The sequence below is a fragment of the Sciurus vulgaris genome, assembly GCF_902686455.1.
Source record: "Sciurus vulgaris genome assembly, chromosome: 2".
NCBI classification, from domain to species: domain Eukaryota; kingdom Metazoa; phylum Chordata; class Mammalia; order Rodentia; family Sciuridae; genus Sciurus; species Sciurus vulgaris.
The window spans coordinates 110,335,614-110,349,531 of NC_136462.1; the positions used below are offsets into that span (position 1 = coordinate 110,335,614).

Consider the following 13,918-nt stretch of genomic DNA (forward strand, 5'->3'; position numbering starts at 1 on the left):
ACACATGACTTTTATAGGCTTCCATTAGAAACTCTAAATAAGTCCATGAAATTACAATTTGCTAAATAATTAAATACTGATATTGAATGTACTTAACTATGCCACAACCCTGAGATCAGTCGTAGATATTCTGAGATTACTATTTGACGTGTTTATGGCTGTTTCCATCATGTTTTTTCCTATATGTATGAACATTTTGTCTTGATTCCAGTGTTGAACTTTATTGTTGTAATAGAAGTGTTCACATGTGGGAGTGGGGAAGATGGACCCAGAACCCAGGAAGACAGTATCCACCCTTGTGAAAAATTGCAGAATCTTAGTGATCTCCAGGGACCTACCTGCTCTCTATAAATCTCAATCTCTTCATCCAAAGATGAAGATGGTTCCTTATGGGGCTCTCATGAAGACTGAGCTAACGTGTGTGACAAGTGTGGTGCCTAGAACATGATGATACTTGATAAATTCCACCCTCCCTACATCTTCCAAATTCCTGCCCTGAAGTCTCTTGACTTTCTAATTGATTTTTAGCATTTGTGAATCCATATTAGCGGATGGCAAACTTCTGTGAGAGCCAGATAATAAATATCCTGGACTTTGCCACCCATACCACTTACCCTTTCCCTGAGGAAAGTGGTATGGAAGCAGCTGTAGGCAATGTCAACAATTGGGCCTCGTTATATTAGGATAAAGTTTTATGTGTGAACTCTGGAATTTGAATTTCATGTAATTTTCATGTATCCACAAATATTTCTCTTGATTTTTTTAAAATTTTAACATGGAAAATTTATTCTAAACTATCAAGTCTTTTTTTTTTTTTTTTAGAGGGCGGAGCAATAAACTGGATTTAGCATTGGTGGCAGTTTTCCCATGTTGGTTTAGAGATTGTCTATAGACCAGATAATGGGTCCACAAAGAATAACATTAGGCAACAGTATTCTCAGTGTCTCAGTGTCTAAAAAATGTGCTTCAGAAACAGTCCTGGGTTTGGATACTGGCTTTTCCACTTAATAGTTTGATCTTAGGTAAATGGTCTTTCCTTCCATCTCTAAGCCTATTTGTGACTTTTTAGGAGATTTAAATAAGATACTATAGAAATGGGGACTGTCTCATTAAAGATCTCAATAAAAGGATTCTATAAATGTCAATATTCTTCCTCTTTGATCAACTAATAGATTTCATTGTGGTCTGCTAAATTGATACCCCTTAGGCCAAATTAAGGCATTTCCCATGATCTGCTTAGGACTATTTGATTCCAGAAAGGGTAAACTTGTGTAATCCTTTTTGCTTTCACATTTGCCTTTGAGATATCCTTGCAGTCATAGCCAGAGCCTTGAAGTGTAAGACTCCTGGGGAGCTGACCCTCTTCTGCCCTGAACTGTGAAAGTATCAGAGAGCTCAGCAAACAAAGAACTTCAGAATTATGAGTGAAGTCAGAATGGATTGCCAGTCATTTTTAGAAAGGAAAAAAAACTAATACAGACTTTAACACATAGTTTTGCTCTTAGGACAGCCCATTCTCCATGACCCTTAAAGAGAAAAGTATACTGATGACTAAGCAAAACACACAAGCCAGTCTGTTGGCACTAAGCCAGTGGAGAACTCCAGTGAGCTTGGTGGGTTCATGGGGAGGACCTGTGGGCAGAGGCTGTGTTGAAGTGAGTGGGGAGGGCCCAAGCAGGCCACACTTAGCCCAGTGGCATCCCTTCACCCACTCTGGAATCTCAAATATGAGACACAAGTGTCACAAGAATCAGTTCGTCTCTATCAGTGACAAGAGCCAGCTGAAAGGCCAACTTAATCACGGTTGACCTCCAGCACTGAGCCTACAGTATCGAGGTTGAGAAATGTCTGAAAGAAGAGAGGACTGGGCTTAGTAACAGGTGCTGCCTTTCCTTGGTAGAATACTTACTTTCTCCTGCCTCTTGAGTTTTGCAAGTTAAAGATATTTTCAAAACCAAACCAACCTAATCAGGACCCACTCTACAGAGAAGCTTCTAAATGGCTGGCAGACATCACAGCTGCAATCTGAGTGTGTGTGTGTGTGTGTCAGGATATGAGATAGATGGGTCTTCCCTGGAGCCAGCCTTAGCTTGCTCTTATCTCCTGGAGATAAAGGATGCTGGTCTGAGCAAGTTGAAGGTTGAAAGGAGAGGGGTGCAGCTGACATCTGAGGCATAAGAAGGAAGAGGGAACCTAATTACCTTGTGACCCTCTCCTGACATCTCTGCCACTGAGGATCTAAAGCAGGTCTTTGCATTGGGGAAGACCTTACAGTGCTATCCCAACTCTGAAACATTTTTATTTTATCTTTCTCCAGCTGCTCTGTGTTTTGTGTGTAGGCACTAAAATAATTACATCCCTTGATGGTGGTCTCTGTTGCGTATGTGTGTTGTGTGTGCGCGCGTGTGTGTGTTTTGTCCTTGTTTGTTTGTTTGTTTTGAGTTCTCTATGTTCCCTTTCCTGGTTATGACCCATTGGCACAATGTCCATTGTAGGTTGCTTTTCCACCGTGGCTTCCTGTCTGAGGCTGGAATGATCTTGAAAAGTGTTAGGGCAATCCATCAGGAGTCCTGTTCCCTCAGCTGGGAGAAGTGCAGATGGGAAAGGATAAGAACAAATCTGGACCACGGTTCATCTCTGATTCCCCTTCCTTGGTCGCAGAAGCTGGGCTTATGCAGAACCTGTGTCTTGGCTGCATAGCATCTTTCAACCTAAACCTCTGTGTAGCTCCTGAAGCCAAATTGAATTAAGTGACCCCCATCTACACTGCATTCATTTTACCCCTTGTGGAACTGACCCTTTTAAAAGAATCTGACTCTTCTCAGTATTAAAGGACTTGAGTGCCACATTTCCCTCCTCAGACACCACACAGGTTCCTGAGGCCATAGTGTCCTCCTGTAAGGAAGCCGGAGGTGTGCTGTGGCCATCACGTCAAGGGTTCATGCAATATCCACTGCAGGGGGTGCAGGTGGATTTCAGCCTTTTCTCTTTACTTTCATCATAAAGACAGTATTCTATGGTGGAAAGTCTGTTTTTGAAGTCAGAGATACTTTTGAGCTACTCAAATTTGTGTTTGTGCCTTTAACACTTGGCATTGTCAGTCTTAGAGGAATTAATATCACCTTTTCATTTGCAAAAGGAAAAGTGATGATACCAACCTCCTGGAAATGCTCTGAACTAGTGGGTAATAAGTTTTAAGTGGTGGGCTCCAGCCCTGTTCTGGGTGTCATGCCCAGTGTTGGGTGTGGGGACATACACCCACATGTCCATACCTCATTTGTGTGAACGTATACACATTCCTCTGAGAATACCAGTTTAGGTGTTGCTAGGTTTCAGCAACTATTGCTTTAGAAGATTTTCTAAAAATGCATATATTAAGTCTAAAAATAAGGAAAAGCACAAGAAAATGATACAAATCACATGACATAATCATTGTCCCTGCTTTTTCATATACTGTACATAAACCTATTTTAAAATTTTTATTTCACAACAGGATTGGGCCATATATACTGTTCCAATTTATGTATTATGAATCATTTATCTCTGAATTTGGTTGTTTTGCTACAACATGATTTTTAATAGTTGTAGAGTCATATGTTATCTGGATAGACCATAATTATAAAGACACATATTATTGAAAACTGGGGGTTTTCCCCCTAGTTTTTCACTTTAATAAACTCTGCATGCATGATTTTCTTATTGTATAATTATTACATTTATAACTTTTTGAAAAGAAACTCCTAAACGCAAGCTATATGAGAAGTAGGAACATTTTTAAGGTTTTGGATAGGTCTTCCTCAATTCTCATGTCTTCCTCAATTCTAAGAATTCATTCTTTTAAAAAATCTTTTTGACATAAATAACGCTATTTGTTTATATTATTTTAAATGCATTTTATATTCATATTCTTCAGTAGTTATTTTTGTTGATTCATGAGAATTTAGGGCAGTATATTATATTTTACTATTATATTTGTTGCAGATATTCTCCATTAGTTTGCTTTTTTCTCATAGTGAGGTTTCTTATCTTTTGTTCTATTTTCCCATCCTTCCCTTTGTCCCTCCCCGTATTCTTACCTCTAGCTCTCTCACACTCTAACCTGTATTAGAGTATGTATGTTCTGAGTTGAAACTATTAATCTTTTCCTTAGTCACATCTTATTTTGGTAATTTTGCTAGAAATCAATTTCTCACCCAGAAATAACAAAAATACACACCTTATATTCTTCCTAAGTTATTAGTTTATCTTGAATCGGTTTTGGTATGAGTGTGCATAGGGATCCATCCTTTCAGTATACATTATTATATCAAAGAACTATTAAAACTAATCATTATAAGATGTTTTAAGAACATCTTTAGTTTCAAGAACATTTCTGACAGTCTATTTGGAAATAACCCTCCCTGATGACCAGCATTTTTTCCCCAGGAACATGCCTTTGTGGATCATTCCAGTCTTCTAGTGTCTCTGTTTTCACTCCTGTCCTTCAATTTAGTAGGTTATTCACCTGGCCTCAGAACCTTGTTCTTCCAACAGCCCCGCCTGTTTGAAACACCATGTTTGTGGAGCAACTGCAGGTAAAACCTGATGTGTTCAGAGAAAGAGCTCTGATGCCTGGTCTCTCCCATTGCAGGAAAAGATGAAAGGCAAGAACAAGCTGGTGCCTCGCCTGCTGGGGATCACCAAGGACTCTGTGATGCGTGTGGACGAGAAGACAAAGGAGGTGCTGCAGGAATGGCCTCTCACCACAGTCAAGCGCTGGGCTGCCTCGCCAAAGAGCTTCACGCTGGTAGGGACTGGCAGGCAACTTGGGGACTGACATGGCCTTGGGCAATGTTGTGGCGCAGGATCCTAGTCCAGTAGGTTTCTCTGACCTTAGAGAGTCAGCATGGAGAGAGGAAGATGGTGCCAATTGATGGGCAGGGAGGAGACTGATCCAGAAGTAAGACAGGTGTGAGAAAGACTGGTTTTCTTGAGTCCCTGCTTCTCTCTGGTGCTCTACCTAAGACCCGCCTCTAGTTCAGTATCTAGAGGAGCCGCTCCCTGGGAGGATTCTCCATTGTATGCTCTTGGTCCCGCCCACATCTGGAAAGGAAACTTCTAACCCTCTGAAGCCCACACATCAGAAGTTCCTAAGAACTGTGATATGGTGCCAAGGAGAGTTTCCCAGCCTGCCTAGAAATAGCACAGAGTATATAGTGGAAACAACATAGATTTGGGGTAATATTAAAACCTTAGTTTTATCATCTCCTAGCTTTATGACCTTGTTCAACTTCTCTCTTCTTTCTGAGTCCTAATTTCCTCAGGTATAAAATGGGGATAGTAATACTTACTTCGCAAAGTTTCTCGCATTAAACGAGAAGATGATGAGAAGATGCTTAGTGTAAAACTCTTGAGAAGTGGGGAGAAGATGTCTGTTTCAGCCCTGTGGGCCTTTAAATTCCTTCTCCCAACGTTAGTATTTGCTGTGAGGGGAGTATAACCATGTTGTCTCCTAGAGCCAAATTTACATATGAAACTTGATAGGGCTGGTTTTTGTAAGGACAAGCTGAACAATAAGGAATATCAAAAAGTGCTGCAATTTGTTGTTTCTTCAGACCTCCTGATGTCTTAGGTGAACACTTGAAACATTAGCTTCTAGTTAAGCTCTCATACAACAATTTTTAAAAGGTGTAAAGGAGGAGTTTGGGAGGAGTAGCTACCTAAACTGATGATAGATTGATACGCTCATGCCACTTGAAAAGAACCTTCAGAAACCACCTCCTTCCTCCTCTAGTCAATAGCAGCTGTGCCTGTGTGATCCTTAAAATAGGACATTCATGCTAAGAGAGCCACATCCTCATATTCCATGGTGGGAAGTCATGGATTATTGCTAAGAAAATCAATGTGAGCCTCTTATTTAGAAATATTAGAAGAAACTGCCTAGAGATTTGATTTCCTTGGGGAATGGGGTAGGGGACGATTATCTTTTGTTATATAACTGTTAATATTGGTTTTTAAAAACTGGGTCTAAGCAAAAAATTATTTAAAAGTGAGAAATAACTCTGATAATAGTAACTTCCTCAAACAAAAGAGAGTGAATATCAATATTTTTTAAAGCATGAAGTTGGGTTAATGCTTGTAATATATATTTCTTTCCTTCCTACTTCTAGCTTTTATTTAATTTCCCAGTGTTTGGAGATTTTCCTGTTGTCTCTTTATATTATAGATTTCTAGTTTAGTTCTTTTATGGTCCATTGTTTGGAGATTTCCCTCTTGTCTATTATTGATTTTTAGTTTGATTCCATTATGGTAAGAGAACATATTAGTATGATCTTAATATTTTTACGATTAAGGTCTGTTTTATATCCCTGTGTGAGATTGTGCTTGGTGAATGTGGTATGAGTGCCTGGAAGGAGTGCATGCTCAGCTGTCGTTGGTAAAGTCAGATCCCCTGGAGCTGACAGTGGCTCATTCATCTTCTACATCTTTGTTAATTTTCTGTCTAGCAATTCTGTCATTTTCTGAGAGTGAAAGTCTTGGGTTTTTCTGTCTCTTCCAATTCTGTGAGGTTTTGCCTCATGTATTTTGAAGCTTTGTTATTTGATGCCTGTTCACGTAAGATTGCTGTGTCATCTTAATAGAAAGATTGTTTTATCATTATGTAATAGCCTTTTGTTCTAGTAATTTCACATGCTGAAGTCTGCTTTATCTGGTATTAATAGAGCCAGTCATCCTTCTTTTGTGTATGATTTATCTTTTTCTGTCCTTTTAGTTTTAGTATACACATAATGTTATATTTGAACTGAGTTGCTTGTAGAGTTTTTTTTTTTTCTTTTTAATCCCTTCTGTAAATCTTTTCAATTGGTCCATGTAGACTATTTACATTTAAGCTAATGACTAACATGTAAGAACTTAAGTCTATCATTTTATAACTTTTTCTGTCTCCCTCCTGTATTTTTTTTTCTCCCTGTGGATTCTCAAAACTTTTAAAAGTCCCATTTTGAATTATTGTTTTTAGCACACCACGTTACATAGTGTTCTTAGTGGGTACTAGATATTACTATATATACATATGAAATTAACTGTAGCCTACCGGTGTTGATACTTTACCTTCCCTTACTTCCATGTAGGTCTCTTTACCTTCCCCACCTTTTGAATAAGATTATTTGCATATTTCCTCTATACACATTAAAGACCAGATCAGATGGTGTTTTAAGTTTTGCCTTCAAACAAAGAAACTCATGAGGGAAGGATAGTCTATTACATCTATTTTTATTCCCCTTGTTATTCTTATTTGGGAGTTCCCAGACTCCCCCCGTTATCATTTGCTCTGTATTTGGAGCATTCTGTGAGTCCTTCCCTAAGGGTAGGTCTGCTGGCAACAGACTCGGTTTTCCCTCTGCCCATTCTTTTGTTTCCTCCTCATTTGTGAAGGGTAACTTTGTCAGATCCAGCATTTGGGATTGACAGTTCTTTCAGCACTTAAAAAGATTCACCCTACTTTTTTTTCTGACCTCTGTGTTTCCAGATGAAATATGGAAATTGGGGGCTGGGGCTGTAGCTCAGTGATAGATCACTTGCCTGGCACTGTGAGGCACTGGGTTCGATCCCAGCACCACATAAAAATTAAAAAAATAATAATAATAAAACAAAGGTGTGTCCATCTATAACTAAAAAAAATTTTTTTTAAATGAAGCACATTTCCGCACCCCGCCCCAAACTATGGAATTTGCTGTTTGTTTATAGGTAGTAAGTTATATTTCTCTAGCTGCTTCTAAACTTTTAAATTTTCATTTCCAGTTGTTAGTGTAGGTTTCTCAGGGTTTATTCAATGAGGAGTTCACTGTGCTACTTGAATTTCCGGTTTTATATTCTTGACTAGTTTAGGGAAGCCATTATTTCTTTAAAAAAAATTTTTGTCCCACGTTATCATGTCCTATTACTCTGATGATATTAATGTTAGATGTTTTATTGTTCATCCCCTAGGTCCCTGAAGCTGTCTCTTTGTTGTTGAGATTAACTAAATTCTATTGCTCTATTTTCAAGTTTACTGATTCTGTCCTCTGTCATCTGCATACTACTATGTGATTCTGTTCTGAGTTTTTATTGTGATCCTTGTATTTTGTCAGCTCTATAATTTCCACATTTAATTTTTTGTTATGTCTTCTGTTTTTGTTTGTGTGTGTGTTGGATACTTGTTTCTTTTCACTGTTTCCAGAGAATGTGTTGTTGAAGTATTTTCTGTCATGGCTGTCTTAGTATTCTTATCAGATACTTCTAGTATCAGAGTTCTTTCAGTTATTGACATTAGTTGTGTCTTCTCATTCATACATGGTTATCCTAGTCCTCATTGTGAGTAGTGATTTTTTTTATTACATCCTAGTCATCTTGGCTATTGTGTCAGGAGCCTATGATGTTTGAATAGGCAGCCACCTGGTCAGGTTTGCTGTGTGCTGCTCTGGCCTTCTCTAAAGGCCTCTGTTGCAGTGCTGGTTTCCTCCTCCTGAGCCCTTGCTGTGCCATCCTGGACTGCTTTGTCCTTTGTTCAGTGACCTTTGTTAAGGAGAGAGGAGCCACTGAGTCTAAGTCTCTTTGTGCCCTGGGTGGAAGGCAGGGAGACTGGGCTTCACTGCATTTGCTGTTGCAAGAGGATCAGACTTCTCACCTGCCTGGGTTGCAGAACAGAGCCTGGGATGGTCTGGGGTTTCACTGCTGCTCTGCAGCTGCCGGTGAGCACCAGCTCAGGTTCTCTATGTGGGGTTGTGGCTCCTGGCTAAGTGTCTATTGGGTGTCCCCTCTCCTGGTCCCTTGACCAGAGACAGTAGGCTTTTCAGACGCTGCCGGTTGGAGGTTCATATTTTCCAGCCTCTCCAGCTCCCAGTTGTGGGATTATATGGGACATAAAACAAAACCTGAGAACTGACCACACTGGGACTCCTCAAGTCCTGAAGCCTCCAGCTAGTCTACCTTTCCAGTTTCCAGAGCCCATTTATCGTTGTTAAATTCCAGGGTTTTGCTTAGAGGGAGGTATGGGGAAAAGTAAGTCTGTGTCATGCTGCTCTGGAACTGGATCCTCCTAGGCTTTTTTTTTTTTTTTTAATTTAATTTTTTTATTTTTTATTTTTATAGATTGCATTTTGATTCATTGTAAAACACCTCATAGATCTGATGTAGCCATGTTTCTTTTACTGCTATTTTTTCCAGGACTTTGGGGAGTATCAGGAAAGCTACTATTCAGTACAAACCACAGAGGGAGAGCAAATATCTCAGCTGATTGCAGGATACATTGACATTATCCTCAAAAAGGTATTTCACATTGATGCAGATTGCAAAAGGAAAACTGCTTCATTAGAATGCTCAGTTTAGATGATGTGGCTAGCTTGAAAAAGTCACTTATTTGAAATACTTGATTCATTAATTTAATATTTGACATTAGAATTGCTTGAGTAAGATATCTTTGACCTTGAGATCTATGGTATTGCTGCAGCACACAGTTATATCGTATACAGCCAGGTAATGAGCAATGGTGTGTCACTTAACTAATGAATGAGCCTGGCTAACCCCTCAGCATCTTCCTCTCCACGTGGCTGTTTTGCTCACCAGCCTTTACAGAAATCCAAAATGAGGGGGTAAAGTGTTCTTGGTTTTCATTAGACATTTTTGTTTTCATTTTTAACAAATGGAGTGGGACTAAATGTCATGGTGGTGTACAGAAAAAAACAAATTTCCTAAGGCTTCATAATACAGCTAAATAATCATTGAAATAACCAAGTGCTGATAGAATTTTAGTATGTGCATCTTGATCGTTTGCAATGTAAAATCTACAAGAATAAAGACAGAAGACATTATTTGTCTACATTAAATCATTTATTTCTCTTTGTTATCAAGGTTTTGTTCACCCATCACTTTTCTAACATAGGGAATTTGGGGTTAACTTTAACATTTTTATTTGTGTACCTTCCAAAGTTCTTTTCAAAGATTCTTGCATGGAAAGCTGCTCATTTTCATTCTTGCATCTTGCTCTATCTCCAGAAACAAAGCAAAGACCGATTTGGCCTAGAAGGTGATGAGGAGTCAACTATGTTGGAAGAGTCAGTTTCCCCAAAAAAGTGAGTGTCAGGAGTCTGGGAAACCACCCTCACTTTAGGTGGGTAGGTTTCCTCCTATCATCTCTGGGGTCAGCTCTGAAGTCCATCACTGGTAGAAGTTGATAGTGGATGGTATAGTTAAGTCTTCTCAAAGTGTGGTTCCCAGACCAGCAGCATCTGTCTGGGTATCTTGTGTTGGGAAGACACTAAGCAGGGTGTGGATTCCACTCCTGGCTTAGTGGCAGTGAGCCTTCATGAGCTCCATTCTGCATTGAAATCTCATGAATTGCATTATTTCCCCCCAAAAGCTGGAATGTGACTTCTATTTGATTCTGGTACTTTTAGGGAAGGGAATTTGGGTTCTAACCAGTGAAGGGGTTATTGTCCATGAAGCACTCACCACATGCCACACTTGTCTTGCTGACTATGAGGTAGCAGAGGTCAGTAGTTGATAACATGAACTATGGGGACAGCTGTCTTTTACTCTGTGGCCCTGAACTCTCTACCTGCACAAACCTATCTACAAAATGGAAATAACAACATTACCACTTTGTAGTCCTATGCAAGAGATAGGCCAGGTGTGAACAGCTCAGATTCATGGATGAGAAAACCAAAGATTATGAAGTTAGTTGAGATGCAAACAGAGTCCAGGATTCAGATTCAGATCTTAAAATGTTTCCCACAATATGATCACAGAAAATTCTTGCACATTCTGTTAAAATGAACTTACTTATCCATAGTGGTTGTTTCTCTAATATTTGCACTCTTTCCACCACTTTCTCACAATTTACTTTCTAATCACCCTGAAAGTACTTGTCCATTTGTCCCCCGTGAGTACACAAGATGGAGCAGAACTGGATGTAATGCATTCATGTACTTGCTACTCCCTGACAAAGTACCTAAAGTCCTTGAAATTATTAATGACCATTACATGGAAATTGTTAGACTAGTACTTCCTGACAGGGTGAGCTGATCACTTCAGAAGACTCTGCTGTACTCATACTTCCCATAGGAGGAGCCCAATAAGGGTCTGAGCTGGGGCTCTTGCCTGCCTGGTACCAGTGAAATCTCCACCAACTCCCATCTTGATGGGCCTGATGTAGGCAAGGAGGAGGAAGAACCCAGGCACTATTGCTAGACTTTCCACTTCTTTCTGAACTAGTCTTTGGCTAAGATCTCAGAAAGCAGTGGACTTCTTTTTGGAACCCCAGACCATCCTCCCTATTGTCACCCCTCCACATTTATGTCTCTCTACAGGTGTCTGTTCCTTGGGATCCTAGCTTGGCTGTTGATATTTGGGATGATCTGTGATGGGTTAAGACAAAGACCCCTGCTACCCATTCTTCCCTAGACCCTCCCTCTAGGTTTATTTACTGGGCTCCTGAAGAAGATATGCCCCCTTCAGTCCTTTTCCCTTCAGATGACCCAAGTCCTTTGCATATACCACTCATTCTAAGAAAATATCAAGAAGTAAAAATAAATTTTTTTTTTTTTTTGTTATACACCTTAAAAGTTTTCCCAGTCTCTAGCTAAAATCATTTGGAAAAGGTGCCAGAGTCTCTCAAGGCTCAGAGACAATGAGATAAATGATAATGAATGCTACTTCATTCCCAAGTCTCCAACTGTAGTGCCTCTTTGGATTGTCTTCCACAGCAGAAAATAGCAGGCACCTGTAGCATCTATGTTGCCTTCTCACTAGGGTTACAACCCCACAGTGACCAGATGCCTTTCCTTACAGGTCCACCATCTTGCAGCAGCAGTTCAACCGTACAGGCAAGGCAGAGCATGGCTCAGTGGCGCTGCCAGCCGTGATGCGCTCAGGTTCCAGTGGGCCTGAGACCTTCAACATTGGCAGCATGCCCTCGCCACAGCAGCAGGTCATGGTTGGGCAGATGCACCGAGGCCACATGCCTCCACTGGTGAGGTTTCCTTTACCTGTCTCTTGCTCATTAGTATGTTGCCTCTTGTGGTCCAGAGTGGGCACCAATGACAGTAATGGGTTGTGTGTGGGAACTCTCTCCCGTCTGAACCACAGCTCATCAACTTGTGCACTCTTTTAGTTGGATGACTCTGATCACTCAGAGGTTGCCTCTGTTGCTGAAGTTAGGGACCTCTCACTGTGGCTTGTGACTGCTCCTTTGCTATAATAGTTTCAAGCTGATTGACTCAGATACCACTGAGAGTCTGAAAAATAGACCAGGTCTTTAGTGATCCTGATGTTCCATCCCTGGGGTTGTTGATTCTTTTCTACTGTGCTGATTCTATCTGACTCAGTGCCTCTCAGGCCTGCCTTGGGAATCCCTTGCTATTAGGCAAAAACATCTGAAAGCTTAAGAGCCTGAAAACTCAGAAATAATTTGACTCTGAAAAAGCATATTGACTGTAAGTTTTGGTTGGATTCCTTAGGTACTGATCAAGAAATATTCTCATTTAACACTCATGTGTTTTCTATGTATGAGATATTCTCTCCTCAGTACTCAAAAATTAAATCCTTAAATTAAGGCTTTAGCAGAGCCCTCCTGTCAGCTAATTAAGCTCTCCATGGTCTTCTGATGATAATCCCTCTGTTGCAATCACCTTCATTTTGCATTCTATTAATATAATACAACGTCTGGTTTTGGCCCCCAGGTTGAAATGGTAGATAATTCAGACACTTGTTGAGATGTACCCTTGGCTGAGTTCAGAGCTCAATTTTGCTGTTTTGCATGGAGGGCCTCGTCAGTACCAGGAACATGCTATGACTACCTGTGTTTATCTGCCTTTTCAGACCTCAGCCCAGCAGGCCCTTATGGGGACCATCAACACAAGCATGCATGCTGTCCAGCAAGCCCAGGATGACCTCAGTGAGCTTGACTCGTTGCCACCTCTCGGCCAGGATATGGTAAATATTGATCCATGGGTTTTATTCCCTGTTTGTTCTGCCAGAAAACAAGGTTATGATCTCTGTCTGGATTCAACTAGGTGAATTTCAGTCTTTAGCTAAATGACAAGGAAAACCATGTGGTTTCCAAGATGTTGACTCTGTCTCTCAGTTGTGGCCCAGGAGAAGAGATCATTGCTGCAGGCTGTTGGTAGGACCACTGAACTGAGCATTGGGCCCTTAGAGTCGAGTGAGCTGGGTTCAGATCCCAGTTCCCGTACTCACGCACTGGCTGTTTCAATCTGGGCAACTTACACTCTCTAAATCTCCACTTTGTCATGTTAATGAAGATACACAGATCTAATCACATGTAGAATTCTTAGCAAATTCTTAGCAAAGTACTGAGCATGTTGACTCACTGAGTGGTAGGTGTTGTGTTATGTATCATCAGTGACTCTCAAACCTTAGCATCTATCAGTCACTTGGAGGGCTTGATAAAACATTGCTGAGCCCTAGCTCCGTTCTTTCTGACTCAGTAGGTCTGGGATAGAACCTGAGAATGTACATTTCCAACAAGTTCCCAAATAAAACTTATGTTACTGTGTGAGAATCATGCTTTGAGAACCCCTTAGGGTTGCAGCAAGGCAGGGTAATTGGCCCAGACACCTTCCTATAGCTGCTGCTGCCTGAAACCATCTAACTCCTCACCATGTAAATTGTGGTCCACAGGCCAGCAGCAGGAATTCCCAACGTCTTGGGAGACATGCTGAATCGTAGGCCTAACCCTGTGATTTTGAATCAGAATCTGCACTTCAGCCAGGTTCCCAGCTGCCTTGTGTACACATTAAAGTTTGAGAGGCGGTGGCTCACCGTCTCCTTCTCAATCACCTGAGCTTTAAATATGAAGCTTAAAACCCAAGCTCAGACCACATAATTTGGTGTCATAGTGGGTGGGTCTTGAGCATCAGTGTTTTCATTCTTCCCAGGTGAT

General features: G+C 40.6%; 1 protein-coding gene across 1 annotated transcript in view; it reads left to right on the forward strand.

Moving 5' to 3' along the window:
- Nucleotides 1-13,918, forward strand: part of TLN2 (talin 2) — a 419,729-nt gene that overhangs the window by 274,013 nt on the left and 131,798 nt on the right. Inside the window, exons 13-17 of the mRNA XM_079125623.1 lie at nucleotides 4,631-4,786; nucleotides 9,184-9,285; nucleotides 10,012-10,088; nucleotides 11,806-11,986; nucleotides 12,835-12,948. Coding sequence (XP_078981749.1) covers nucleotides 4,631-4,786; nucleotides 9,184-9,285; nucleotides 10,012-10,088; nucleotides 11,806-11,986; nucleotides 12,835-12,948 — 630 coding nt within the window. The remainder of the gene's footprint in view (nucleotides 1-4,630; nucleotides 4,787-9,183; nucleotides 9,286-10,011; nucleotides 10,089-11,805; nucleotides 11,987-12,834; nucleotides 12,949-13,918) is intronic.